Below are 27,749 nucleotides of genomic sequence, written 5' to 3'. Positions count from 1 at the left end.
CTTCTCCACCTGAGGCTGCAAAGAACATAATCAATCTGATTTCAGTGTTGACCATCTGGTTATGTCCATGTGTAGAGTCTTCTCTTGTGTTGTTGGATAAGGGTGTTTGCTATGTCCAGTGCCTTCTCTTGGCAAAACTCTGTTAGCCTTTGCTCTGCTTCATTCTGTACTCCGAGGCCAAATTTGCCTGTTACTCCAGGTGTTTCTTGATTTCCTAACTTTGCATTCCAGTCCCCTATAATGAAATGGACATCTTTTTTTGGGTATTAGTTCTAGAAGGTCTTGTAGGGTCTTCATAAAACCATTCAACTTCAGCTTCTTCAGCATTACTGTCTGGGCATAGACTTGGACTACCATGATATTGAATGGTTTGCCTTGGAAACGAACAGAGATCATTCTGTCATTTTTGAGATTGCATCCAAGTACTGCATTTTGGACTCTTTTGTTGACTATGATGGCTACTCCATTTCTTCTAAGGGATTCTTGCCCACAGTAGTAGACCTGAAGAGTTCATCTTTCAGTGTCCTATCTTTCTGTCTTTTCATACTGTTCATATCATATCATACTGTTCATACCATATCAGCACCATGGAAATCAACCAAAGGCATACAACAATCTGAGAGTACTTTAAAAAACACTCAACTATCAGCAAAAACACTGAAGTGTCTGAAAACAAAACAAAACAAAACATTGAGAGCCTGTGTCATTCTTGTTCGGGGCTGCTCCACTCTACACCCATCTGCAAGCACCCAAAGTCTGGCAGGCTGAGAGGGCTGGTAGCTTTGAGATTACCATAAAAAAAAATCTCACATGATTGAGTGCAGTTGGACAATGACCACATTCTGGTGGTATCATCAGTTTAAGTGACAACTCTGGTGTAAGTGATCATTTCTGTGGCAGAACTAGGAGGACCCAGTCTTCCCCATCCTTGAGCTCTGGGGCTGCTGGGACAATATTCCTGGCAGAGGAATACACGCACAGCAGCAACTGCAGAGGCACAAGCTAGCACGCACTCCTGGCCAACTCTGCAGCTGTATGTAAGAACACAGGGGATACAAAGTGAACCCGTGTAAAATAGGAGCTGGAAAAGACCTGCAAAAGGCCTGAACTTTGAAAGTGCACCCCACACAAATCCACAGGTAGAGACAGAAGCATTACTGCACAAGATGTTTAGGCATATTTGTTCAATCATTAGCTTACCAGAAGGCAATGCAGACATCAGGGTGTGCTCTAGTAATCAAAGCTTCAAAATTAAAACAAAAATTAAAAAACAAAACAAAAAATAACACCAACAGCAAACTAAGCAAAGTCATCAGTAGCTATATCCTGCAGGAAGGCATATTCCACAGATTTTGCCTATGGGAATTATGAAACAACCAACCTTCAGGGAAAAATTCTGAATCTAGAGTGGCTATATGTTATCTAAGGGGCTGGTTTTCAACAAAAAATTATGAGACACGCAAAGAAACAGGAAAAAATGACCCAAACTTGGTGGGGGGAGGGGGAAGCTGTGAATATGTATTATATGCCAGGCTTACAACAATCCAAGGAAAGGAATGGATAACTATTTAGTTCATGAAAGACAAAATTCACTCTTGATCCCTTACGAATTTAAAAAATTCTCTATTTCAAGTGGACATATTTTTTATCTAAAACATATGTTGTTAGAAGTCTTTAAAAGCACAAAAATACGATAAGAACTCACATGATTCCTCAGTCCAGAGATGACTGAAATGTGGATGTGTATTACTGACTGTCTAACACATGGACATCTTACTCAGTAGTTAGTCACCCACAGTTACGATCTGACTTGTTTCTCCCATTTTACACTACTGCTCAGTCACTCAGTGTATGGCTCTGTGCAACCCCATGGGCTGCAGCCCACCAGGCTCCTCTGCACATGGAATTTTCCAGGCAAGAATGCTGGAGTGGGTTGCCATTTCCTACTTCATTTTATTCCGTTAACTCCCTACTAATATTCTCTGAAAAATATGAGAACGTAATTTTTAATGGCCACATAATATTCCAACATTCAGATAAATGTTCTACAATTTATATGGCCACTGACCTGTCAGGAAATTAAACTCTTCATAATTACTCACTAATATCACTTCAAATGTAATAACCTTATATACAAATTTCAGTCCAAATATCTGATTCTTAATTTCTTAGAAGGGAATTTATTAGGTCAAAAATGGTTAACACTTGTTAGTACCTCTAGAAATACTAACAAAGTATTTTTTGGAAAGATGGTTTCAACCAGCAGGATACAAAGAATCTGACTAAATAAACATCAGAATTTATTTTTAATTTTCAAAATGTTTGCTAATTAAAAGTAAAAATTATTTTAAATTATAATCATAACTAATAAAACTAAACATTTTAATTCTATTTATAGGTTACCTACATTTCACAATTTTTTAAATGTCTATGGATGCCCTTTTCTCATTTTTTCCCTAAGAATCTAAAATACTAAGGCTGAGAAAAATTTTGGTTCAACCTTCCCAACCAAAACAGAAACCTCTAAGGTAGCATTCCTGTCTAAAGGTAATCTAGAATCTGCTAGAATGCTTAAAGAGACAGAGTTTACTGCATAATAATGCAAACGTTAAGAAATATTAAATGAACTCTAAACAAAAAATCATTTTTAAACTGAGTAAATCCTGCAAATATGTACTGTCACTCTCCTCACTTAATAAATGTCTAAGAATTTAACTCTAGCAACTTGGTTAGCCATAATTTTCCCTGTTTTAAACACGAAGTTTAAAAATTATATAATCTTTTTTAGTTTGCCAATTAAGGCCTAATTTTGTGGAGTTTAGGTATTTGCAATATTTTTCCCCAACTCCCCAAAATAACAGAACTATATTTAACACTTTAAAATAAAGGTTTAAATGTCAATGCTTATCTGAATACAGAAACATAATCCAACCAAATATTACACACAATCAAAGCACTGTGTAAAAAGTACCATGTTGGTTTTCTGGTAGGTTGACTTCCGAAGACCCAACTGTCAACTCATTCATTCCAAACATAAAGTAACTGTTTCAGCTACAGAAAAGGTTAAAGTGATATATAATGAATAGCTGTCCTTTAAAAAGTAGTACTCATTATTACCATTTCACTTTTTTCATTATTTCCACTCTATGACAGAAGGAAAATAAGATGGAGACAATGGCAAAAGTGTGTTACTCTCCAGATTAATTTCAATAAAAATAACCAGCAATGTAAAAATAGTCTCATTAAAAAAATTTTAATTAATTAAAAAATTTATCAAAATTTTCAATTTTCTATACCCTGCTTTGTTTTTTACTTCTGATCTTTTTCTAACAGCTATTCACAACGGGTGATTTTACTGCAAACAAAGGGCTAAGCAGGTTAAGAGAAAGAGCGGTTCTGGGAAAAGATAAGGGAAACTGTAGAGGAGCTGCTGACCACAAGATAGTTTTGGGGGAATCAGTGTTTAGGTAAAAAAAAGTAATCTAGGGCCAGTTAAGAAATTATTCTCTTTCTTTAGTGCCAGTTTAGCCAATTTGAACACTTTTCTTTGGTTCAAACCAAAGAGAAGGCAAGGGAGTTATCTCCCAAGCAACTTGAGACCAAAGAAGTCACGGAATTACAAACTACAGCTTCCAAAAAGAGAGCTACCCTGACTAGTAACTGGAGTTTCGCCTAAAGATCCATTTTTATACATTAATAGGGCTCTGCCTATGGGAAGGAAAAAGCTGGGGAAAATGCCACTACCAGCATAACAAAAACTACATAATTAAACTTTTCCTGAAAAAAGAGAGAGCTGAGGACCCAGGCCAACCAAACAAAGATACAAGATAAGACAAGCCCTTTCTAGGAGACAGGATGTAAGCACTGGCTTACCTGTGGCAGAGCAAGCAGAGACAGTGGTGCCATAAAAGCAGGTAAAAAGAATTCACCTCAATTGTTAATATAAACTCCTAAAGGCAAAGTGCAGGCAAGCACAGGCCTGTACCACTCCTGGGAGCAGCAGACACAATGGGAACCCAGACCTATTTATAGGCCCTCCGCCACAGACCCCTACCAGGTGCTCACCATGTGGGGACACGAGACTGGAGAGCCTTCCTCTGTGACACAGAGCTGAAGACTGGAGCAGCCGGGGGCTCCCTACCAGATCCTTCTTCTCTAAGGAACAAACACTGGAAGGCAGGAGGAAGGGGAGCAAGGGCAGTGCCCCGGAGCCTAGGTCAAGACGTCACTAGGATGGGGCAGAGTGCAAGCAAAGCCCTCTACTGATCCCTCTTCACGACTGCAGGGGCAGGTCTCGGGCCGGGATCTCAGATCACCTAAGGCAGGGTCTTCCAAACAAGATGTGTAAAGATACAAGGCCCCGTTTGGCATCCCGCAGCAATATCACTGAAAGCCCACACCCGCTCTGACGCCCAGAGCCTATCCAAGACTGAGACTGGATGAGGACAAAGGACTTCCAGACTCCATCACCAGGTTAACAAGCACCAACTGCACTTACCTCTGGGAAAGGGTTAGGGGCACCTCGATTCCACACAGAGCTACAGGCACGCAGGGAAAGCCAAAATCTGGGAGTCGACTGGGAAAACCGAGGAACACTTTCTCATACCTCCACTTCTAGCCTAAGCACAAGGTAACACTAGAGAAATCTGAAGCCAATGGTGCACTTGAGGTATCCTGTGAAACAACAAAACCAAGACAGCTTGACGGAACCCTCTAGACTACGACACAGGATATGCAATTTTCCAGGTATAAACACTACTTAGTCTTTCCTGCCCTATTCATGATACTCAGAATTCAATAAAATACTGCAAAACACACTCTCAAAAAGAAGAAAATACCACCCACCATCAAAAAGCAACAGAAAATCAATGAAGTTAAAAACAGAAAACTTAGTAAAACCAAAAGTTGATTGTTCTTTTTTTTTTAATCAATAAACTGATAAACCCCTAGCAAGAATGGGGAAAAAAAGAGAGAATACACAAATTATCAATATTGAGAATAGTTCAGTGAACACTCCTATACATCCTGCAGCCATTAAAAGAAAAATAATAGACTACTACAATTTTATGCCCACACATTCAACAATTTAGATGAAATGGTCAAACCTCTTAAAAAAAAAAAAAAGTACCACCAAAGCTCACAGGTAACCTGATCATATTTTAAAAAACTGAAATTGCAGAGAAAGTCTCCAACATAAAAACTCCAGACCCAGATGGCTCTGACAGGCTGGGACCTGGGACCCTTTTGCTGTGGTACTCCAAAGCTTGCGCCTGGACAAACCTCTCTTCCAGCAACAAAATTACAAAGAAACGGTATGGGACTAAAAATAACTGCCTGCATGAGCAGTTGAGGCAAATTCTGGACAAAAGATACAAACAGACCAAAAAAACCCCAACAGCCACTTTTGAAGAGCCTGGAACAAAAGCAGGGAGTCCCAAGCAAAAGCAAGACACTAAACATGCCCTCTGCACTCAACACCACCTAAGGGGTAGACAAACCTCCTAAGCCACCCCTCTGGCCCTGGACACACCCCTGCACTCACCCCATACAAGGAACAAGCCCGCTTCCCCACAGGGAGCAAGGGAATCTGTTCCTTGGTCTCACTTCCATATGCTGCAGCAGGGCCCGGATAAAGTCTTGCCCGAGTTTCTTCTTTGGCTTCTGGCCAATGTCTATCAATTGGGGAAGGTTAAGAACTCTGGTTGACTTCAACTTCACTGAAGAATTCTACCAACAATTTAAAAAAAAACCAAACAAACCATCCTCGGCAAAACCCAAATCTAAACAAAACTCCTCCGGAAAAGAGAAGGGAACACTTTCCAATTTATTTTAAGAGGCCAACATTTCCTCACCAAAACCAAAGACAATAGGTATTAGTTGGGCCACGTACCGCCAGAAATTACCTACATAATATCTGCAATAGTCTAATTTCATTACCTACACTTAAGAAAGTTTTACACATACATATACAATCTCATTTTGGTAATTCTATCATTTACATTACAAATTAACCATCCTCTAAGTTCTTTAGAGTTCCATTACTAGATAAGTTCTCTGTTATCAGCAATAATAAAATAATACAAGTAAAGATTGGAAAATAAGCTGTTGTTCAGGGGCTAAGTTGTGCCCAACTCTTTGCGATCCCCAGGAATGCAACACACCAGTCTTCCCTGTCCTTCACCACATCCCGGAGTTTGCTCAAACTCACGTCCGTTGTGTCGATGATGCCATCCAACCATCTCGTCCTCTGTCATCCCCTTCTCCTCCTGCCCTCAACCTTTCTCAGCATCAGGGTCTTTTCCAACGAGCCAGCTCTTAGCATCAGCTAGCCAAAGTATTGCAGTTTCAGCATCAGTCCTTTAATGAATATTCCAGGTTGAGTTCCTTTAGGATTGACTGGTTTGATCTCGTTGCTGTCCAAGGGACTCTCAAAAGTCTTCTCCAGACCACAATTCGAAAGCATCAATTCTTCGGTGCTCAGTCTTCTTTGTAGTACAACTCTCAAATCCGTACATGACTACTGGAAAAACCATAGCTTTGACTATATGGACCTTTTTTTGGCAAAATGATATGCTGTCTAGGTTTGTCATAGCTTTCCTTCCAAAGAGCAAGTGTCTTTTAATTTCATGGCTGCAGTCACCAGTGATTCCGGAGCCCAAGAAAATAAAGTCTGTCACTGTTTCCATTTTTTCTCCATCTATCTGCCATGAAGTGATGGGACCAGATACCATGATCTTATTTTTTTGAATGTTGAGTTTCAAGTCAGCTTTTTCACTCTCCTCTTTCAGCCTCATCAAGAGGCTCTTTAGTTTTATTTCACTTTCTGCCATTAGAGTAGTATCATCTGCATATCTGAGGTCTTAAGATACTTCTCCCAGTAATCTTGATTCCAGCTTGTGCTTCATCTAGCCCAGAATTTCATATGATGTACTCTGCATATAAGTTAAATAAACAGGGTGACAATATATAGTCTTGTCATGCTCCTTTCCCAATTTTGAACTTGTCTGTTGTTCTATGGCTGATTCTATGTGTTACTTCTTGACCTGCATACAGGTTTCTCAGAAGACAGACAAGATGGTCTGGTATTCCCATCTCTTTTAAGAATATTTCAGTCTGCTGTGACCCATGCAGTCAAAAGTTTTAGCATAGTCAATGAAGCAGATGTTTTTCTAGAATTCTCTTGCTTTCTCTATGATCCAACAAATGTGGGCAATTTGATTTCTGGTTCCTTTGCCTTTTCTAAATCCAGCTTGTACATCTGGAAGTTCTTGGTTCACACGGTGCTAAAGCCTAGCTTGAAGGATTTTTGAGCACTACCTCACTAGTATGTGAAATGAATGCAATTATACAGTAATTTGAACATCTTTGGCATTGCCTTTCTTTGGGACTGAAATGAAAACTAACCTTTTCCAATCCCGTGGTCACTGCTGAGTTTTCCAAATTTGCTTACATACTGAATGCAGCACTTTAACAGCATTATCTTTAAGGATTTTTAAATGAGTAGGTCAGGGAAGTAAATCTACCACTGAAATAGATACAATTTAAGTAGATTATATCACAAAACAAACATAGCAAGCAATAGAAGACATTTCAAGCTTAAGAATTCATGACACTAGAGGGAAAAGTATATAATAGAAAACATTTCCACTTTTTCAGCATTTGAACCAGATCTCATTTCAGGAATAGAAAAGTTGATTGTTCAGCAGTCTAATATGAGGCAATTAAGTCTGCTTTCTAAGTATCTGCAGTTTTTGGGGGTGGGAGTGGGGGCTCTTCCAAATTGCATCATTAATTCTTCTTCTTCTAGCTTCTCTATCATCTTTAAAATTTCAGACTCTCATCTAACAGCTTTCTCAACACTTCTACTCTGCACCTCAAATTCAACTTAGCCAAAGCTGAATTCACCTTTCCTATCTCACCCCATTCCTTTTGTATTTTTGCTACTCTATTCTTTTTGTTTTTTCTGCCGCACTGTGTGACATGTGGGATCAAACCCACACCCCCTGCATTGGAAACACAGTCTTTACCACTGGACCACCAGGGAAGTCCCCCTACTCTATTCTTGATCACAAGTTATCTGCCTAATCAATCAAGCCAGAAGTCATCCTAAAAACCTACTCATTCTTCTCTCCCTTGTCCCCTAAAGTCAGTCACCAAATCCTAACGATTCTACCTCCAAAATATTTCTCAGTCTGTCCGCTTTAAATTCATCCTCTGCACTCCACAAATCTGCCTGTTCCTGCCTACCAACTCCCTTCAAAATAAAGACTAAACCCTAGTAATATATATAAAGCCCTCCAAGATCTACCTCTCCAAATCTTTCTTCATTGCTATCTGCTGCCTCCCTTTTTGCAATCCAGTAACAACAGCTTCCTGCCCACGTGGCTATATCATGCTTCTCCTTCTGTCCTTACTTCATACTCCTTCCTTTCAACTGATTCTTATCCTCATCATTTACAGCTCAGCCCAAGTATCATACACCCCAATAAGTAACCACCCCCACATGCCCATGCCTGTATAAACCTGCGACTATCTCTCTGTAGCTCTTAAAAAATCGTATTAAAATAATCTGTTTATACATATTTAACTGCACTAGATTGTAAGAGTGCTGAAGGCAGAGCTCTTATAACTCCAACAACATGGCAAACATAATAGCTCAATCTTTGTTGAACTGAATTGTAATTTTTTTTCATTTCCCTCAAAGAGACTACAGAATGGAGAAAAAACTGTATCACTGAAACACAAAATCCTCACTGCAGTAATCAATTCTTGCTCACAAAAAGAGGTCTACAAATAAAACTAAAAATATTCCTTCCTCATAAGATTTCCTTCCTCTTCACAAAATCCCTGACCCCAAGCAATACTGGATGCCAACAATTATGGTTGCAAATAGTCTTGTGTGAACAAGATTACAATAATGATATGAGCATAATCTCAGTTGATAATTTGCTACAGAGGTCTTAACTACAAATTTCTATCAACAACAAAATAGTATATTGTATTTGAAGGATTCTTAACAAATTATCTAAAGCTAACCTAATGTGCATTCTTTCAAACAAATTTTTGCTAAATAAAAGAAAAGGGAAACAAAAGTGGGCCAAAAAATACAAAAAATAAAAACTATTAAAAAGATCACAAATCAAATTTTAAAGGCAACAGTTTGGGTTTCCCCATAAAATATAGGTATATGTAAATTATAAACTGGCTATATAAAGAAACTATAATTGCAAAGTTCTGGAGTAGGCTCCTGAGTGAGTTACTAGAGGAATAGCCCCTGGACTGGGAGGCATCAGTCCTGAATCTACCATGTTAGCTGTAACACTGATTAGACATTGATTAAGATATGCAATCATTCTAGCAATCATTTCATTTCCTCAACAGCAAAAGAAGTTATTGGGCATCGTATCTATGCATTTTACTACAAGTAAATTTTACCTTAAAAAAGATCTGTCAAAACAGGAGATGAGCCATTAATTAATCTGAGCTGTTTTTATTCTTCTATCACATACAACTCATCTAGAAGCACCCTAATTAAGACAAACATTTACTATGTGTTAAAAAGTCTTCAGATGGTTCATCATTAAGCAAACAAAGACCAGATGACCCCTTTGGTCTCCTCTAGCTCTAAATTTCTACAAGTCTATTAATTTATACTCTATTACAGACAGTAGCACTATTCAATTTACACTTAAGAAAATGCTAAAAAATCACTGCCTTAATTACACCCCATGACAAAAGTATCAGCATCTGTTTTCACTGTCTCTTCCAGTTGCATAATCTGAAATTAACAGGTTCAGATACTACAACTGTCCACTTTTACTCTCCACTACCTTCCCAAACCCTTCATTAAAAGACTTTACAGAAGGAAGAGATTTCTTGGTCTCTCCTACTTATCATCCAACAAAAGTCAAAAGTCAACCAGAGCAGGAAGATTAAGCAGAGGAGTATTATATGAATCATCAACTTCAAGACAGGGAGATTCTTTTCATTGAGCCCTTCCCAACAAAGTGTGTGATAAAGTGGTCTTTTTAGGTTATTATTACTTGATATGTAATTTTCTCTCTTTTAAAACTATATAACGTTATAGAATTCTTTAAAAACTACTAAATATAAACATAATAAAAAGTTGAAAAACACAGGGAAATGTACAAAAAATAAAAGAGCTACGGAGTTAGGTTGATGAAATTAAGACTCTTTAAAGTTTTCTTCAATGAACAACCGAAATTTTTAAAAAACACTTTTTCTAAAACCATGATTAATTTTTCTACAGAAACAAAACATATGGGTTGTTAGATTACTGATGAGTAAATGCTCAATGAAAATATAAACTGATTTTTTTTAACATTTATTTATTTTTGGCCATGTTGGGTGTTCATCGTGGCACATGGGACCTTCTGCCGCTGGATGCAGGCTTAGTTATTGGCGGCGAGTGGGATCTTAGTTGCCCGACCAAGGATGGAGCCCGGGCCCCCTGCACTGGAAGGCAGATGCTTAGCCACTGGACCACCAGGAAAGTCCCTGACCTGATTTTTTAAAGATGGCATTATTCAGTTTGTTGATCACTAAGGCACAGCCACCAACATATGTGTTTTAAAATACTACCGGGGCTTCCCTGGTGGTACAGTGGCTAAGAATCTGCCTGCCAACTCAGGGGACACAGGTTCGATCCCTGGTCCGGGAAGATTCCACATACCACAGAGCAACTAAGCCCATGGGCCACAACTACGGAACCCGTGTGCTGCAATACTAAAGCCCGTGGGTCTAGAGCCATGTTCTGCAACCAGAGAAGCCATGGCAGTAAGAAGCCCAGGCACCTCAACAGCAACTGCAGAAAGCCCCAGCACAGCCACGAAGACCCAGTGTAACCGAATAAATAACTTTTTACAAAGCTGGGGAAAGAGGACAAGGTGATGAAAAGGGAAAATGATTTTTTAAAAAAATACTATGTCAGGACCCCAACTTAAAACTTTGTATATACTCCGCAGAAATACCATTAGGGCAAAAATCAGTATTTGTTATGTACAGAATGAGACAGCATGTACTTCTGCTGAAGACAGACTTGTATTTCTTTTACCTAAGCTTTAAAGGAATAGCAATTTGAAGACTGTTGTAATTTTAACTACCTGCAACATAACTTACACATGTTGTAAAAAGAGCATTCTATTACACAGCATGAAAAGAATTCATACCAATAAAACTTTATAACAAGATGTGCTATTCTAGAAAAAATATAAAATTATGAATTCCTAAGAACTGAGTATTACAATACTCATGAGAAAAGCACATGGGAAATCTGTCACTCCAGTCTATTACTTTTCATCATATTTCTATCCTTTCTATGGAATATACATATATTCCAACATATATAATGTTTTAAATTTACTAGAGTTACCTGTATACATGCAAGTTACAATGCACTTACTGGATACATTAACAAAGAAAAAGTTGAAGAATAAAAACGTAAAGTCAATTTTGGCAAAATTTTCCTAAAAGTACTTTTTAAGTAGTTCTCACCAAAATTGTGCAAGCAGAGGGATACAACTATTTATACTTTTTTAATAAAAACTTCTATTTAAAGAAAGTTAATCTGATATTCAAGTTACTCTCTGGTCAGTAGAAATATGAAACTCTCAGACCACATTAATTTGATAGTAAGAAAAGAATCAATGAGACGTTGGCAAAAATGAGAATTAGCTTTTAACTAAAAATCTTTGAGTACCTGAAATAATTTCCTACTACTCATATTACTACCTACCAAAGAAAAACTAATCCTTGATTGAGATAAACTGAAGACAAAAAGTTAAAACTTCCCTGGTGGCTCAGTAAGGAATCCACCTGCCAATGCAGGAGATCCAGGTTCAATTCCTGGTCTGGGAAGATCCCACATGCTGTGGGCAACTAAGCCCGTGGGCACCAACTACTGAGCCCATCACCCAAGAGCCCAGGCTCCACAACGAGAGAAGCCACCACAATGAGAAGCCCATGGGCCGCAACTAGAGAGCAGCCCCTGCTCACCCCAACTAGAAAAAGCCTTCATCTCGCAACAAGGGCCCAGTACAGTCAAAAATAATATAAATAATTTTAAAGTTTTAAGAAGAGTGAATTTTTATCAAAATTACTAGTCAAAGATGAGGTATGATCATAATTCTCTAAGAGAAATATCCTCTTGTTTGCTACTACTAAAATATAGGATAAAATAAAATGGGAAAGATTGAAGGCAGAAGGATAAGAGGGTGGCAGAGGATGAGATGGTTAGATAACATCACTGACTTAATGAACATGAATTTGAGCAAATTCCAGGAAATAGTAAAGGACAGGTGAACATGGCATGCTGTAATCCATGGGGTCACAAAGAGTGGGACACAACTTAGCAACTGAACAACAACAACAAATATTACAAATGAGAGGGAAAAGTATGATAGTTTGAAATGTGATTATAGTTTTCAAACAATTTTTATCAGAAAACTAAAGGATTATATTTTATAATTACCTTATTTAACAAAATACACTAAAGCAGGTACTTATAAGGTCAGTAAGAAGTTAATCATCTTCAACTCAACAGGATAATCATACATATTTGGGGATCATCAGGAAGAAAGCAATTACTGAAACACATAATCATAGTTTTTCTCAACTGAAAAGATACTTAATGGTTCTGTATATTTTTCTTTAACAAATATTACACTCTTAACAAAATGTATTTTAAATTTCTACTTAAACATTAACTGGTCAACACGAGAAACTTAAAATATCATGTTATGATGCTAACAGATTCTTTATTTCCCTTTCTTATTTATTTTTAGCAATGGCTCTGCTTTTTCAGTTTTCAATTTCTCCATATAGAAATATTTAGTCCAAAGAAAGAAGATATTCTTCCTAAACTATACATAAGCCACTGTCACTAAATATAATCCCAATTATTTCTGAACTATTCAAATGCCTTCTACTACTACAATTTTATGTTTCTTTAATCAAAGTAATAAACACATTTCCTTGTTCTAAAATTATTATGCTATTATGAAAACCTGACTGCTAGAACCTCAAGTCAAAGCACAGTTGATGATTCATGTTTTATCTAGATAAACTTCCTTTTCTATAATTTCTCTAAATGAATACAGGAGAGCCTACAATTACCATAAAACATGGGGTCACTAATAGAGTTAAAAAGTCTACTGTGACCTTATAGAGAAGACTTTTATGTAAATATTTTACAACATTAATTTTTTTCCAATGGTATTTTAGTGTTTTCCTCCATTCTTTTCTAAAAATACCATAATAAATAGGGCACCTGCAGATGAGGTAAATAAAACGGCCAGCCAAATCTACAATCCATGTTTGTTCTTAAAGTCTCACAATTCTTCTTGGGACCACACTTAAATTTCACTCATTACTGTCAGATTCATAAGATTTTCAAGACCCCAAGAAGCCCAAGCTTCTCACTATAACCCTACTCCCACCACGCCCTTCTTCCTTAATGTTCCTACACACCACACCTTTCCTGATCATAGCTCACTTCTATGTTCCATTGCCTTTGAATCCTCAACTGTTTGTGGTATCAGCAAATTTCTTTGATAAACTAATCTGTGCTAATACTGTCAATAAAAGGCAAGAGTTTATAAACCATCTCTTCCAGAGAATTTGTAATTTTAAACAAAACATTGTAGAGAGAATTCCATAACACAAAGGAGAGACACAAAGTTTGGCATTGGCTATTCTCAAGTTAAACCACACAGTCAACCGCGGAGTCTAGCTTTGTACGTAAAAATTAATGTGGGCATAAATCAGTAGTGAATGTATGTCTGGCATAGATATACGTGTCATAGGAAATGTGAAGCGGAAACTAAAAGTTGAATGGATTCATCTTTAAGTCCCACTTCTGTTAAATCTTCTCATCTTAAAGAAGAGCAAATGACCCCTGTAGTCAATCCAATTAAAATGATCAGGTAAGCACCCAAAAGAACTACTTAGAGCGTATCATATACGAGGTCTTCTCAGCACACTTGGTATTTATGACTAAAGTGTCTTTTCTAGTTTATACATTCACAACAATTTGGTAAATTACAAATTTAGTTAGATACAGTTTATTCCCAATTCTGACAAACCACTTTGTTCTTTATCACATTAATCCAAAACTGTATGAATGAAATAATCTTATACCAGTTCATTCAATCTGCAATTAATCCTATAGTTAAAAGTCTATAGAGTCTAGAACATCCTTTCTGAATAGATCGAAGGTTTTTTTAAAAACCGGCATTGGATGGATTCTGCTGTATAATAATCCCATGAAGAATCCTCTTGACCTAAAACCTCAAACATGGGATCAGCTAGATGAATTGAGGAAAGATAAAACACCCCTAATTCTGAATTTCTTAAGCACGGAAAAAAGAATAGCATTACTAGCTCAAATGCAATGTCCAAGAGACACTATGTAGAATATTATAAAACATACCAATTCTATTTGGTTTTTCTATGCAATCCTATTTAGAATTTCTGTACAGTTACAAGTCCACAAAGGTTAAGGACTACACCACTTATGAGCTTTCACAGCCTATCAACCTATACTGAAAAAATTATTAAAAGAATTGAATGAATGAAGAGCTAGAACAATTTGGAAGAGCTCTTAAAGACAAAGTCTACACACAATGTACACTCACCTATCTGTAAAACAAATTTTATTTAAAACACTAATGTTCTATAAACTACAAAAAAAAAGGTCACTAAAGTGACCGCATAAAATCTACACTAGACCAATAACTTATTTTATATCCTTTTAAGTCACATATCTGGCCCTACTGTTTAAACAAACCGACTAAGCAAGTATCCAATTGCCCTTACCTCCACTTCCCACCCCCTATTCTTTTTGCTTTGAAGATAAGTATGAAGTTCAACTAAATCCTAAGACTGCTTCATCTAGGAGCTACATTTTACCTTGACTTTCTTTATGACCTTGGGGGGAAATCTACCAAATGACAATTATAATACTGTTTGTGTGTTCCTGCTTATTAATGAAATTCAATTCTAATATGCAAACAATAGTGAAATCTTTTAAACTGAACCTAGCGAGTTGAAAGCCTTTGAGTTACAAACATCAAATGATGTGTAAGGTAAACCACATTTTTAAAACTTAATTTGACTAGTTAAAAAAATTACAAAGGCCCCAAATTAAGCAAGATTGAAAAACAATTCTGAGAAACATCAACAGCCTCCTATTACTTCTCTTTATGGACAACTGATCTGCAAAGTGGAAAATAACAAGAAGGAATAAAAGTAACTAGCCATTTCCTTGCTTTGTAAGGATAACAGCTGGACAACAACCGAAAACTTGGCTAAGAACGGGAAGACGGTATATAAAGAAACCTAGAATCTGAAAATTAAGAAGATAACCTATCTTTGAAGTCACTAATTGTATACATGTGTTGGGCAGTAATCTTGGTATTGTCTTATTAGCATTGGAAAGGTAAAGCCCTGCCTTGGAGGAACATCTACTAAGTACATCTCAAGATCTTAGTGCAATTTACCAGCAGTATCTTGGTAGGTATTCCCTAAGGTACTCTAAAGTACTTAACATCCTTCACACAGCCAACCACCACGAGAGAGAGAAGTAAATAAACACGACTGACTTATGCAATTATTCATCACGGAACTGTAGTCAAGAATGCAAAGTAAGTATCTATACAGGCATTTACTACCCAAAGAAAGCGTAGAATGCTACGTACAGTAAGATTCACCCTTAACTGACCACTACAGAAACCAGAGGCCTTCACTCTGGATTTGAAAAAGTAACAATGTCAACTCCACATTTTAACAGCAGACAAACAGTACTTCGTGAAATCTCTTCTTCCAGGTCCTCACAAGGTGAATCTAAAAACTGAGACAGAGCAACGCCCCCTCTAAAAGCACCCTACCGTAAAGAATAAAATAACGAGAACATCAGACAGGTCCAGGTTAGATAAGCAGATCCAAGCCGATAGCCGGGAGGGACCACAGGTCTGGGGACTAGAGACGTGAGATCGGGGTGGGGGGGGGGGGGGGGGGGGGGGAGCAAAGTGACATCCAACCCCAGAAATCACAACACAGGCCGCAGCCTGAGAGCTGAAGCTGGCGGGAAGTGAGCTCCGCTCCGTTCCCGGGGGAGAGTGCAGAGGCGAGCGGCTCCACACCGCGGACGGACGCGCGCCCACAGGGCATGCCTACCCAGGCGCCGGAGCCGCTGGCGAGCCGGGCGCGAAAGGGAGGAGAGCCCGGCAGACGGCCCCGAAGAGGCGGCGGACTACGGCAGGGCGCAGCGGCAGGGTCTGGGCGAGGGGGATTACCTAACTGTGACGACAGAGAAGTGTCCCCGGGCTCCGGCGCCGGCCCCGGCTGCGCAGCGTGTGGTGTCTTTCCCGCTTCGCCCGCAGCAGCAACAGAACCAGCTCCTTCAGCCAGTCGCCATTTCCCGCCTACCGACCTGCGGCACCGCACGGACTGGGACCCGGATGGAACGCGGCCGCCCCGCGCAGGCGCCCTGCCTCCCCGCTCCCCCTCCCGCCGCGACCCCGCGCGGAGGGAGGGAAGGAATGCGGGCGGCTCCGGCGGCCAAAAAAAAAAAAACAGCCAAAAAAAGAAAAAGAAAATCTACCCCAAGAAACAACTTTACTTCCGTAAAGAGCGCTAGAGTTCCTGCGACCGGAAGAAACTCAGGAGCCCGAGTTCCTGACGAAAACAGACGGCAGGGCCTCGGGGCCGGATGCAGCCACAAGGACAAAATCCGCCGGGCTCCGCCGGGGCGCGGGATGTTTGAGCGTGAGGGGCCTCCGTAGCGGCGGTCGCAGGGGGAGTAGGGAGTGGAGAGGCGGGGACCCGAAGACGGTTTTCCCCCCGCGGCTAACGGAACTGCCTCAGCGCAGCGCGGGGGGGCGGGGGGGGACGCCCTCGGCCCGGGGGCGGGGCTTGGGGCTGCGCCCCCTGGCGGCTGAGGCGCAGTCCCGGGCCGCGGCGGGCGGGGCCGGCCCGGCGCGCGGGAAGGCGGGGCGCGGGAAGGCGGGGCGCGGACCGCTGCGGGGCCGCGTCCGGCCGGTCCCGGAAGGTCCTCTTTTCCCGCGCGCCGCCTCAAGGGCGCAGCCGTCGCTCGGGGTCACGTGAACCCACGCCTCGCGTGTCGGGCCGTTCAGATAAAGGGGCTCCTCCTACCGCGGGCCCGGGTCAGAGGGCTGACAGACTCACGGCTGAGCATGGACCCGTCTGTGGCGTCCGGTTCCAGTGGAGAAGCAGGAAACAAAGCGTGCTGACGGGAGGCGCAGGGTCTGTGCGTAAAACTCCGGGCCGCTCTCGTTATTCCGTCAAGAAATAGATCCTGTAAACCCTTCATTTTTTAGGACCGAACCAGACGCAACGGACGCGACAGGGAACAAGGCAGGCACTTCAAGAGTTCACAGTCTGTAGAAGACCGACAAGGAAACAGAATTGAGATGCGTTGTGGAAAAATGACTACAAGAATGAGTTCTTGACGGGCGTCGTAAGAGCTTCGGGGAGACACGGGGGAGGAGGTCTGTAAAGGCTTTAAGACGACGTCTGAGTGACACGTGAAGAGACGATGTAACGAAGGAAGAGTACCTAAGTAAAGGAAACGAGATGGAAAAGTCCAAAGACGCGGTCGCGTTGAGCATTGGGGAGGTTGTTCTATGCCGCAGGGATACAGGAGTTCCAGGAAGATGGTGAAGAGAGTTGAGGTGAGAGGTAGGCAGAGAACCTTGTGAATCTCGTTGGTGCTGTTTCAAAGTGTGGAGCAGGTGGGTTGTTGTCTTCTGAAAGCCTTATATTCTACAGATCATGTCTGTCAGAACTCAGGATTCATTTGGATCCTAAATCTTCCCGGTACCAGAATGCTCTGAGTGCGACATTTATTGAGAGCGGTGGTATACAGCGTGCAGAACTGATATACTCCACAATATAACAAATTCCTGAAAAACGAATTGAAAATCAACAAATAGTTGTTGATTATCTAGTGTGTACATGGAAAGCAATAGAATATAAGCAGTTTCCCCAATTGATTAATAAAATAACTATTACACCAAGTTAAAATTGGAAATATTTCTGAAACAATTTCAAGTAGTAATTCTTCATTCTTAAAACTTAAATGTTGATACAATATGCTATTTACAAAGCCTTGTATATGCATTTTGATTCTCCCAGCAGAGATAGGCAGGTGATATTAGTACCTCCATTCTTTAGTTGAAGACACTGAAATTTTTTTTTAAAGCAAGGAAGAGAAAGGGAAAAAAAGACACCATATCCAAATACGATTACAGTCAGCTAATAAGAAATACCATGAGGATTCAAGTCCTCTTCCTACTCTTTATACCACATCCTACTGTGTTCTATGGCAGTATTACTATTGTTTAGATGTTAAGGTTAGAAAGGTTGATGGTAGTAAACCTAAATGCATTTGCAATTTATTTAACAAGTTTTATAGTTTATTTGTTAACTTATGTTAACATTTCAACATCATTTACATACAGTGGTCTCTTTTCTACTAGCCCTTTTTCTGGAATATCTAAAGATCAAATGAGATTATTTATGGTGTTTTCCTTTCTCCTTAATTGGTAGTTGTCAGTGTCATTAAGCTTCAATACCAATACTGTTGAAGATTTTAAGATAAAAGTTTAAAACTTTGGACTTTTAAAAAATGTGAAGTATATTTAGATGTGAAGCATTAGCCACAAGGAAAAAAATGCAGAAAGCCAGTGGCGTGTATATTGTTTAAACTCTTTAAATTCTTCAAAACTATGTTATATGAAAACATTAATAAACTGGCATTTTCACTAAGTAATGTAATACAAGTATCTTGAATCTTCAACAGAGTCTTTCAGTAGATCCCTTATTCCAGAGTACATGGAATATATATTTACCTTTTTAAAATGTATTTATTTGTTTGGCTGCACTGCATCTTACTTGCAGCACATGGAATCTTTGTTGCATCATGCACGATCTTTCATTGATGTGCCAGACTCTCTAGCCTGCGTTGTGGCACACAGGCTCAGTAGTTGAGGTGCTTGGGCTTAGTTGATCTGCGACATGCATGCAGGATCTTTGTTCCCTGACCAGGGATTGAACCCATATCCCCAGCATCGCTAACCAGATTCTTAACCACCAAGGTTAAGACTTCTTGGACCACCAAGGAAGTCTTGAATTATACATTTTAAACCCCCTTAAGTGTGAGTGTATAACAGTAAATTTTATGATTTTTCCTACAAGGAGCTAAAAGTTTATGTCCACACAAACACCTGCTCACAAATGTTTATAGTAGCTTTATTCATAATTGCCAAGACTTGGGGCAACGAAGATGTCCTTCAGTAGGTAAATGTATAAAAAAAACTGTGGTACATCCATAAAATGGAATGTTATTCAGCTAAAAACAAATGAGCTATCAAGCCATGAAAAGATTTATGCTTAGTTGCTCAGTCTTGTCTGACTCTTTGTGACACCATGCACTGTAGCCCACCAGGCTCCTCTGGCCATGAGGATTCTCCAGGCTAAATCCTGGAGTGGTTTGCTGTGCCCTCCTCCAGGGGATCTTCCCAACCCAGTGATCAAACTCAGGTCTACTGCATTGCAGGTGAATTCTTACCATCTGAGCCACCAGGGAATCCCTGAAAAGGTATCAGTTCAGTTCAGTCGCTCAGTTGTGTCTGACTCTTTGAAACTCCATGGACTGCAGCACGCCAGGCCTCCCTGTCCGTCACCAACTCCTGGAGTTTACTCAAACTCATGTCCGTTGAGTTGGTGACGCCATCCAACCGTCTCATCATCTGTCATCCCCTTTTACTCCTGCCTTCAATCTTTCCCAGCATCAGGGTCTTTTCAAAATGAGTCAGACCTTCACATCAGGTGGCCAAGTATTGGAGTTTCAGCTTCAACATCAGTCCTTCCAATGAACGTTCAGGACTGATCTCCTTTAGGATGAACTGGTTGGATCTCCTTGCAGTCCAAGGGACTCTCAAGAGTCTTCTCCAACACCACAGTTCAAAAGCATCAATTCTTCGGCACTCAGCTTTCTTTATGGTCCAACTCTCACATCCATACACGACTACTGGAAAAGCCATAGCCTTGACTAGATGGACCTTTGTTGGCAAAGTAATGTCTCTGCTTTTTAATATGTTATCTAGGTTGGTCATAACTTTCTTTCCAAGGAGCAAGCGTCTCTTAATTTCATGGCTGCAGTCACCATCTGCAATGATTTTGGAGCCCAAGAAAATAAAGTCAGCCACTGTTTCCACTGTTTCCCCATCTATTTCCCATGAAGTGATGGGAACAGATGCCATGATCTTTGTTTTCTGAATGTTGAGCTTTAAGCCAACTTTTTCACTCTCCTCTTTCACTTTCATCAAGAGGCTCTTCAGTTCTTCTTCACTTTCTGCCACAAGGGTGGTGTCATCTGCATATCTGAGGTTATTGATATTTCTCCTGGCAATCTTGATTCCAGCTTGTGCTTCTTCCAGCCCAGCGTTTCTCATGATGTACTCTGCATATAAGTTAAATAGGCAAGGTGACAATATACAGCCTTGACGTACTCCTTTTCCTATTTGGAACCAGTCTGTTGTCCCATGTCCAGTTCTAACTGTTGCTTCCTGACCTGCATACAGGTTTCTCAAGAGGCAGGTCAGGTGGTCTGGTATTCCCATCTCTTTCAGAATTTTCCACAGTTTATTGTGATCCACACAGTCAAAGGCTTTGGCGTAGTCAATAAAGCAGAAATAGATGTTTTTCTGGACCTCTTGCTTTTTCAATGATCCAGTGGATGTACATGAAAAGGTTTGGGGGAATCTTAATGCCTATTACTAAGTTAAAGAAACCAATCTGAAAAGGCTATATACTGTATGATTCCAATTATATGACATTATGGAAAACTCAAACGTTTGGAGACAATAAAAAAGATATGTGATTTCCAGGAGTTTAGGGGTAAGGGAGGAGGAATAAGTGCAACGTAGAGACTTTTAGAGCTGTGAATTTATTCTGTATGGTAGTATAGTTGTGATTACATATTATACGTTTGTCCAAACTCAGAATTTACAATACAAAGTGCAAATCCTAACATAAACTAAGGACTTTAGTTAATAATTATGTGTCAGTGTTGGTTTATCAATTGCAACAATTCTACACTGGTGCAGGATGTTGATGGTGAGGAAAGCTGTGTGTGTGTGTGTGTGTGTCTGTGTGTGTGTGTAGGAATTGGGTATATTGGGTCTCTGCTATGTTCTATTCAATTTTGCTATTGCCCTGAAACTTCCCTAAAAAGTAAAGTCTATTGTAAGTATGCTTGGGCATGAATACATAGATACACTCATTCAACTATAAGTTTTATAAACTCTAAATACCAATCAAATATTTCCAGTGACAATTTACTGTCCAAAATGAAATGTACTGTAAGTATAAAATATACACTAGATTTCAGATTTAGTACAAAAGAATATAAAATATCTCATTACTATTCTCTATTGATTACATGTTGAAATGGTAATATTTTTGACATATTGGTTAAATATCAGAATTTCACTTTTTTGACAGCACCATGCTGCTTGTGGGATCTTAAGTTTCCTGACCAGGGATCGAACCCGGGACCTTGGCAGTGAAGGAATGGAGTCCTAACCACTGCCAGGGAATTCCCTCACCTATTTTTTAAAGGAGGCTACTAGAAAATTTTTAAGTTACATAGGTAGCTTGCATTATATTATTAAATAGTGTTGCACAGGATATTCACATGGCTTGTTCTCACACCACAGCTTCAGAAAGGCCCTCCCTGGTTATTCCTATTTGAAAAAGCACTCTTCCATCAACATTTATTTATTCAGATCTAATTTTTCTCATAGGATTTATCACTGAGTATAGAAAGTAATTATCGCTCCCTTTGCCATATAAGTTCCATGAAGGCAGCAACTGTCACTGTTGTATCCCTTGTACTCAAAACAGTTCTCTACTCAACAAGTAACTGAAGAATGATCCGTGTTCTTTCATGATGGATTCTTTAGGCTTATGTGTTAGGGAGTAGGGTGGACAGCATCTTGAGGACTTAATAAATATTTGAAGAATGAATTCCAAATTCACATTTCAGGGTCTCTCAGCATTTCAGCCCTCCATTTCCAAATACAGAAAACTACATTTGTATGTCTTCAAGTTCATTCTGCTGCCACCTCCAATCTGCTATTCAACCCATCCTCCAGTGGATTTTTCATTTCAGTTATTGTACTTTGCAATTCTAGAATTCTCATTAGATGTTTATTTAAACTTATTTATTTTTAATTGGAGGATAATTGCTTTACATTATTGTGTTGGTTTCTGCCAACATGAATCAGCCATAGGTATAATACGTATGTTGCCTCCTTCTTGAACTTCCCTCCCACCTCCCAGCCCATCCCACCCTTCTAGGTTGTCATGGAGTACTGGGTTGAACTCCCTGTGTCATAGAGCAAATTTCCACTGGCTCTCTAATGTTACATGTGGTAATGTATATGTTTCCGTGTTACTCACTGCGCTTATCCCACCCTCTCCTCCCTGCCCTGTGCCCACAAGTCTGGTCTCTGTGTCTGCCGTCTTCATCGCTGCCCTACAGATACATTCATCAGTACCATCTTTCTAGATTCCATATATATGCATTAATATACAATAGTTTTTCCCTTTCTGACTTCACTCTGTGTAATAGGCTCTATCATTAGGTTTCTATAACTTTTGTTTCTGTGCTAAGATTCTCTGTTCACTCATATTTTCATTTAATCTTTGAACATGTTTTTAACACCTACATTAGCAAATAACAATATAACAACAGTAAAAGAGGCCATCTCAGTTTTTCTAGCTATGGATCACAGTTTGTCTTTGTATATCCAGTAATTTTTTAAATTGAATACTGAGTACTGTGTATCTCTTGTAGAGATTCAGAATTCTGTTATCTCCTGAAAATTGATGATTCTTCTAGCCAGTACTTCAGATCCTAGGTGGTCACCTTAAACTAGTGTAGGCTTGGTTTTATGCTTCATTAGTTCGTATCTGTGGAAAGCGGAGAGTTTCATAAGTTCTAACTTGGCAGGACTCAGATCTCCATCCTCTGACCCCCCCTGCCGGTCGTGTCAGAGCACGTTGGGGCAGTCTACAGTAGGTCTTACTCTGGGATATAGTCTTTACTCCTAAAGTGCAGTCTCTCTAGTGTTTTAGCTGGAGACACTGTTGTTAAGGAGATTTCCAACTTAGGAGGCCCAGACACTGTGTTCCTCAGCACTGTTTTTATGCCAGCAACTGCTTGACCTCGGGTATCTCTGTTCCATTCTCATCTTTGTCGAAACTGCTATTCAGTTAGGTATCAGGTGGTCTTGCCATGCTGTCCTCAGGCATGGACTTGTGGGGACTCCTTTATGGATTTCTGAGGCCACCTCTAAATAGCTTCCTTCTCTGACGCCCCACCCCACAGATTCCAGCGTCTCAGCTGCTCCCCACGTGATCTCCATCTTGGCTTACACTCCAGCCTCTTTACACCCCAGGGAGCAGGGTGACTGTGGGGCTCAACTGCTCAAGTTTCTCCTCTCTCGACAAATTTCAGTTTTGTGCTACCTGAAAACAGCTGCTTAATATATCAGTATCTTGTCCAGTTTTATAGTTGGTACTAATCCAGGAGGGCCAGATAAGTTACTAAATCATAGCCAGAAGCAGAAGTTTGCATTCCCTCAGATTTTTTGATGTGGATCTAAGGAAGGAGGAGCAACGTCTCTCAGGGGGCAAAACTAAGAAAACCTGACCTGCTAGAAATCTTGGTTAGAGCTTTGAGGTGGGGAGCTGGTCTGAGAGAATGAAGAACAAGTAGAGAGAAGCAGAAATGAGAGAGGTGAAGCAAAGCTGTCTGCATTCAAGTCCCTGTTTCTGTTATCCTCAAGTCCAGGAGAAATTTACCCTGTATGCATTTGCTTACATGGGCCATTAAATTACCCCCCTCCCGCCCCGTCTTTTTGTCTGGGATAGTTGGTTTAATTTTCATCTAGAACCCTTAGTGAGGGGTATCTTTTAAAAGGAATTAAATTAGATGTAGTCCAATTAGAATTGAATGTTAATGGCCCACATGTGATGTTAAGACTCAATAACCTAAACTTTGAAAATGAATTCATGTCACATTGTCTTGTTGGAGCTATATGGTAAAACATGTGAAAGAACAGAAGTTTCCAAGGTCAGCCATTATGAAGTGACTACCCGCCTCATAAGTATGTTGGGTTGTTGTTTTTTTGTTTTTTTTTTTTAATTCTCTACCCTCATAGTCTAGCAAATTTTGTTATAGGATGATACAAATGAGAAGTCAAAAAAAGCATATAATCTTAAGACTTTTAAATAAAGGGATATGTTTGAGAAATGACTTCGCAGTCATATTCACATTTTCTCTGGAACCATTTTTTCATGTATATTTTATATCTGCATTTTCTCTTTATTGGGTCATTAGCAAATAACCCAAACTTACGCGGTTCTCCCTATCTTACCCCTTCCATACTACTTTTAGCCTCATTTCTATTCTCCTTGCTCATGAGACTCTAGCCTCACAATTGCACTGTTTCAGTTATGTGAAAGTCTGATTATCTGGAACTTTATAGGCCTTGGAACCTTGCAACTTTGTTTAATTTATAATGGAATAAATGTTTTATACATGAATAACAATCAGAAAAATAGGAAAACAAGTTTAATTTTTAATTTATTAGAACCCAGTAAGTGATGATTTTAAAAGCAGAGTTTCCATCAAATTAACACTGAATTCAGGGCAAAAATATATTTAAAAAACAAACTGTAAGGCAGAAGTAAAACATTATAAAACGAGGATGTCTAATACAGACTGTAGAATGTCAGGATTTTAAGAGATTCACATAGTATTGCACTAAAATGTTAATACAGTCAGAAATATTATCAATTGATCCAAGATTTCTCAGTTTATAAAATGTCTAGACACTGCTAATTGAAGAAATTTTGCTGTGTAAGTAGTAGCTACCATATAACCAAGTGATTGTTTTTATGACAAAGGAACTAAGGCAGGAAATTTCATGGTTTTCATTTGTAAAGATTTTACAGTATTTAAATATAAAGTATTACTAGCAATATGTTTTAGATTCATCTTCCCACCCTAACTTCCAAAAGGTATACATCACTTCCCTTTAATTCCATTTTAAAAAATGCTGTAAACTATCATTATAGGCCTGACTCTACTCACAGCAAAAGCATGAATTACTTACTTTGATGTGGTAGAAAAAACAATTTTAGTAAATCACTACATCTTTTCTTGGTTGCTAAATATTTTAAACAGAGATCTAAGAACTTTTGCACCTCCAATAAGTAAACAACCTTTTTTTTTAACCTCTGTAAGTTTGAATTTTGACTAGAACCTGAGTTATAGGGGGGTAAAAGAAAAGCGTCTCATGTTCATGTGCAATTAACAGTAGCCCTTCTGAAAAACATAGGTAACAAGTTTAAATTTCTCATGATCAAAACCTTTTATTTAGGGGGAGGGGGATAAGATTTAAAAGTGCTTTCAATCAGAAAATACGGATTAGCCTACTGAAGGGTGTCAAAAAAGACAAATGCATTTAAAATAATTTTTAAGTCTAATAAATATGAGGTTTATGGGCTCTTAACTAACATATGAAGTAGATACAAAGATTCTTCATCTTCATTACAAACTTTTAAGCTATTTTAATAAAATGGCTGTAGACCTCACTGTACTTCTGTTTATCTGTGCATTAATAAAAACCTGTTAAAACTGCTTGTTTAATACTTCTGAAAAAGTCTAGTCAAATAAGATCGCTAAAACTACCAGAGAAGCTTTGAAATACTGACTGAAAATTCATTTTAAAGTTGATTTAGCCTCTTTCGGAATCTGGCATTTAAATCAATATCTTCACCAACTTTAACTCTGAAAATATAAAAATTTTAGCCAATAATGGTTATAGTTAAACAGTATTGATATTATGTGAAAAAATAAAAATAGAAAATAGATCATCAATCATGCATTTCACAATTTCATGAAGTAAGGTAAGTATAACTCATAAATATTGTTATGTCTTTGCAGGTTTTCTCAGCTTACATCAGGCCTCAGCTGAAAGCTTATCTACCAAACACATCGGCACTCATGTAAACTAAGGACAGGAGTGGGTGACTTTGCACGTTGCCGCCCAGTGTTTGGCTTCAGGTGCCTCTCTCTTATGAAACTGTTCTAGGTATAACTCCTTGAACAGCATGAGAAAAGAGTGGATAGAACAGAACACCTGTTGGGCTAACAAGAATATGTTAGTGTATAAAAAGTTTTTCAGCTGAATAATTGTTCTCACTGTGGTTCTGCTATGTGCAACATATAAACTGTACAACCATTTTTCCTGTTTGTCTATTTGTGGAAAGAATTAGGCTCAATAAAATGTAAAATATACATTAGTTTGCTTTAAATGCAAAGATTAAAGTTTTTCTTACTTTGTTTTTGGCTCAACTGTAACATAACCCCAGAAGTCTCTGCTTTAATAATACAATATGAAAAGTTCACATATGTACATGGGTACATTCTTTCATTAAAATTTTTCATTAAATCTATCTCAATGTATCTTTACAACTGATACAACTGATCTTTACAACAAAAGTCAAAATCGACAAAGTAGAAATGATTCCATTTTACAGCACTTTAGGTTATCTGAAGTTTTCCTTCACGGCTTAAAGGGCATCATTGAAACGTTGCTTTCCATAGTCTGCAGGATCCATCTGAAGTTCTCGTTCTTCATCATCTATAAGGAAAATAATCAGGTATCAAGAATATTATTTTTAAAATCACTTGCAGAAATCCAATCAAATAATATCGTTTTTTTCCCCTTCAGCCTAAATGTAGTTTTCTACTCATCTTAACACCTTCTGTAAATAGTGTTCTGTTTCTTAAGATGCTTTGGTTAATGAGTAAAAAGTCTGTAACTGTTTTGGAAGATCACTTAATTTTAACATCTTTTGATAGAGAAGAAAAAAGCAAAGGAAGGGAAGAAAGGAAGGAAAAGAGGAGGGGAGGGGGAGAGAAAGGAAGAAAGAAAGATGGGTAAAGAAGAAAGAGGATGAAAGGAAGAAGTAGCACTAGACACTTAGCCAAGCGTTAGAATCCCATAAGCACTGAGGGGCTGGTCCTTTTATAAAAGATATATGTACTATTTCTATATAGATGAAAGTTAGCCCTGTAATGCTTTGATAGAAATTGTTCTTTATACATTTTCATGCCTTTAAAAAACAAACTTTTTTTTCTAATAATACAATTAATCCATAACCATCATTAAAAATTAGAAAATAAAAGGAAAATAAAAGTTACTCATAACCCCCATATTTAATATTTTAGTGAATTTCTTTGCTCTTCTGCAAATAGCTTACCAGAAACTTCCAAAACGGAGTATATTAACTAAAAAAAAACTTTTCTTGACCAAAAAAAAGAAAAAAAAAACTATTATACAATATCAATGGACACTAACATCCTCAAAGTCACTTTTAGAGGCTATATTAAACAACTTCACATAGTGCTTCAGAGTGCAACTTATTTGGCTGCTGACAGGTTGTTCTGGGTCCTTGGCTATCACCTGTCACTTCACTACCCTCAGCTTAACTACCAATAACAATTCTTCCTTCTAGTTTTATAGTTATTTCTATCTTCAGGTTTTGAAGTAAGACTGCTCAGAGTATTAAAATTAGTATTTTAATTAGAGCTTAAGAGGCTCTATATTTTTTTAGTACATGGTTTT

At 38.8% G+C, this 27,749-nt stretch overlaps 2 protein-coding genes and 1 long non-coding RNA gene across 5 annotated transcripts in view; 1 reads left to right on the top strand and 2 right to left on the bottom strand.

Moving 5' to 3' along the window:
• The window catches only part of CTDSPL2 (CTD small phosphatase like 2), a 75,201-nt gene extending 58,301 nt beyond the window's left edge, over window positions 1-16,900 (bottom strand). The window contains exon 1 of one of the 2 annotated variants that reach the window (XM_043472784.1): window positions 16,319-16,900. The gene's annotated coding sequence lies outside the window, so the exon portion shown is untranslated. Of the gene's footprint in view, window positions 1-16,313 lie in introns of both variants that reach the window. The other variant, XM_043472783.1, reaches the window with a different exon arrangement.
• Window positions 16,901-17,014: 114 nt separating this feature from the next.
• Window positions 17,015-26,570, top strand: LOC122443963. Its single transcript, XR_006270159.1, has 2 exons — window positions 17,015-17,771; window positions 26,063-26,570. It is a non-coding gene; the product is annotated as an uncharacterized LOC122443963 (long non-coding RNA).
• Window positions 24,681-27,749, bottom strand: part of GOLM2 (golgi membrane protein 2) — an 83,638-nt gene continuing 80,569 nt past the window's right edge. For both annotated transcript variants that reach the window (XM_043472785.1, XM_043472786.1), the window contains one exon: window positions 24,681-26,762. In XM_043472785.1, coding sequence (XP_043328720.1) covers window positions 26,692-26,762 — 71 coding nt within the window. In that variant the 3' untranslated portion in view covers window positions 24,681-26,691. The remainder of the gene's footprint in view (window positions 26,763-27,749) is intronic.

This window comes from Cervus canadensis, chromosome 6, assembly GCF_019320065.1.
Source record: "Cervus canadensis isolate Bull #8, Minnesota chromosome 6, ASM1932006v1, whole genome shotgun sequence".
NCBI classification, from domain to species: domain Eukaryota; kingdom Metazoa; phylum Chordata; class Mammalia; order Artiodactyla; family Cervidae; genus Cervus; species Cervus canadensis.
This window is presented reverse-complemented; position numbering and strand designations above follow the sequence as displayed.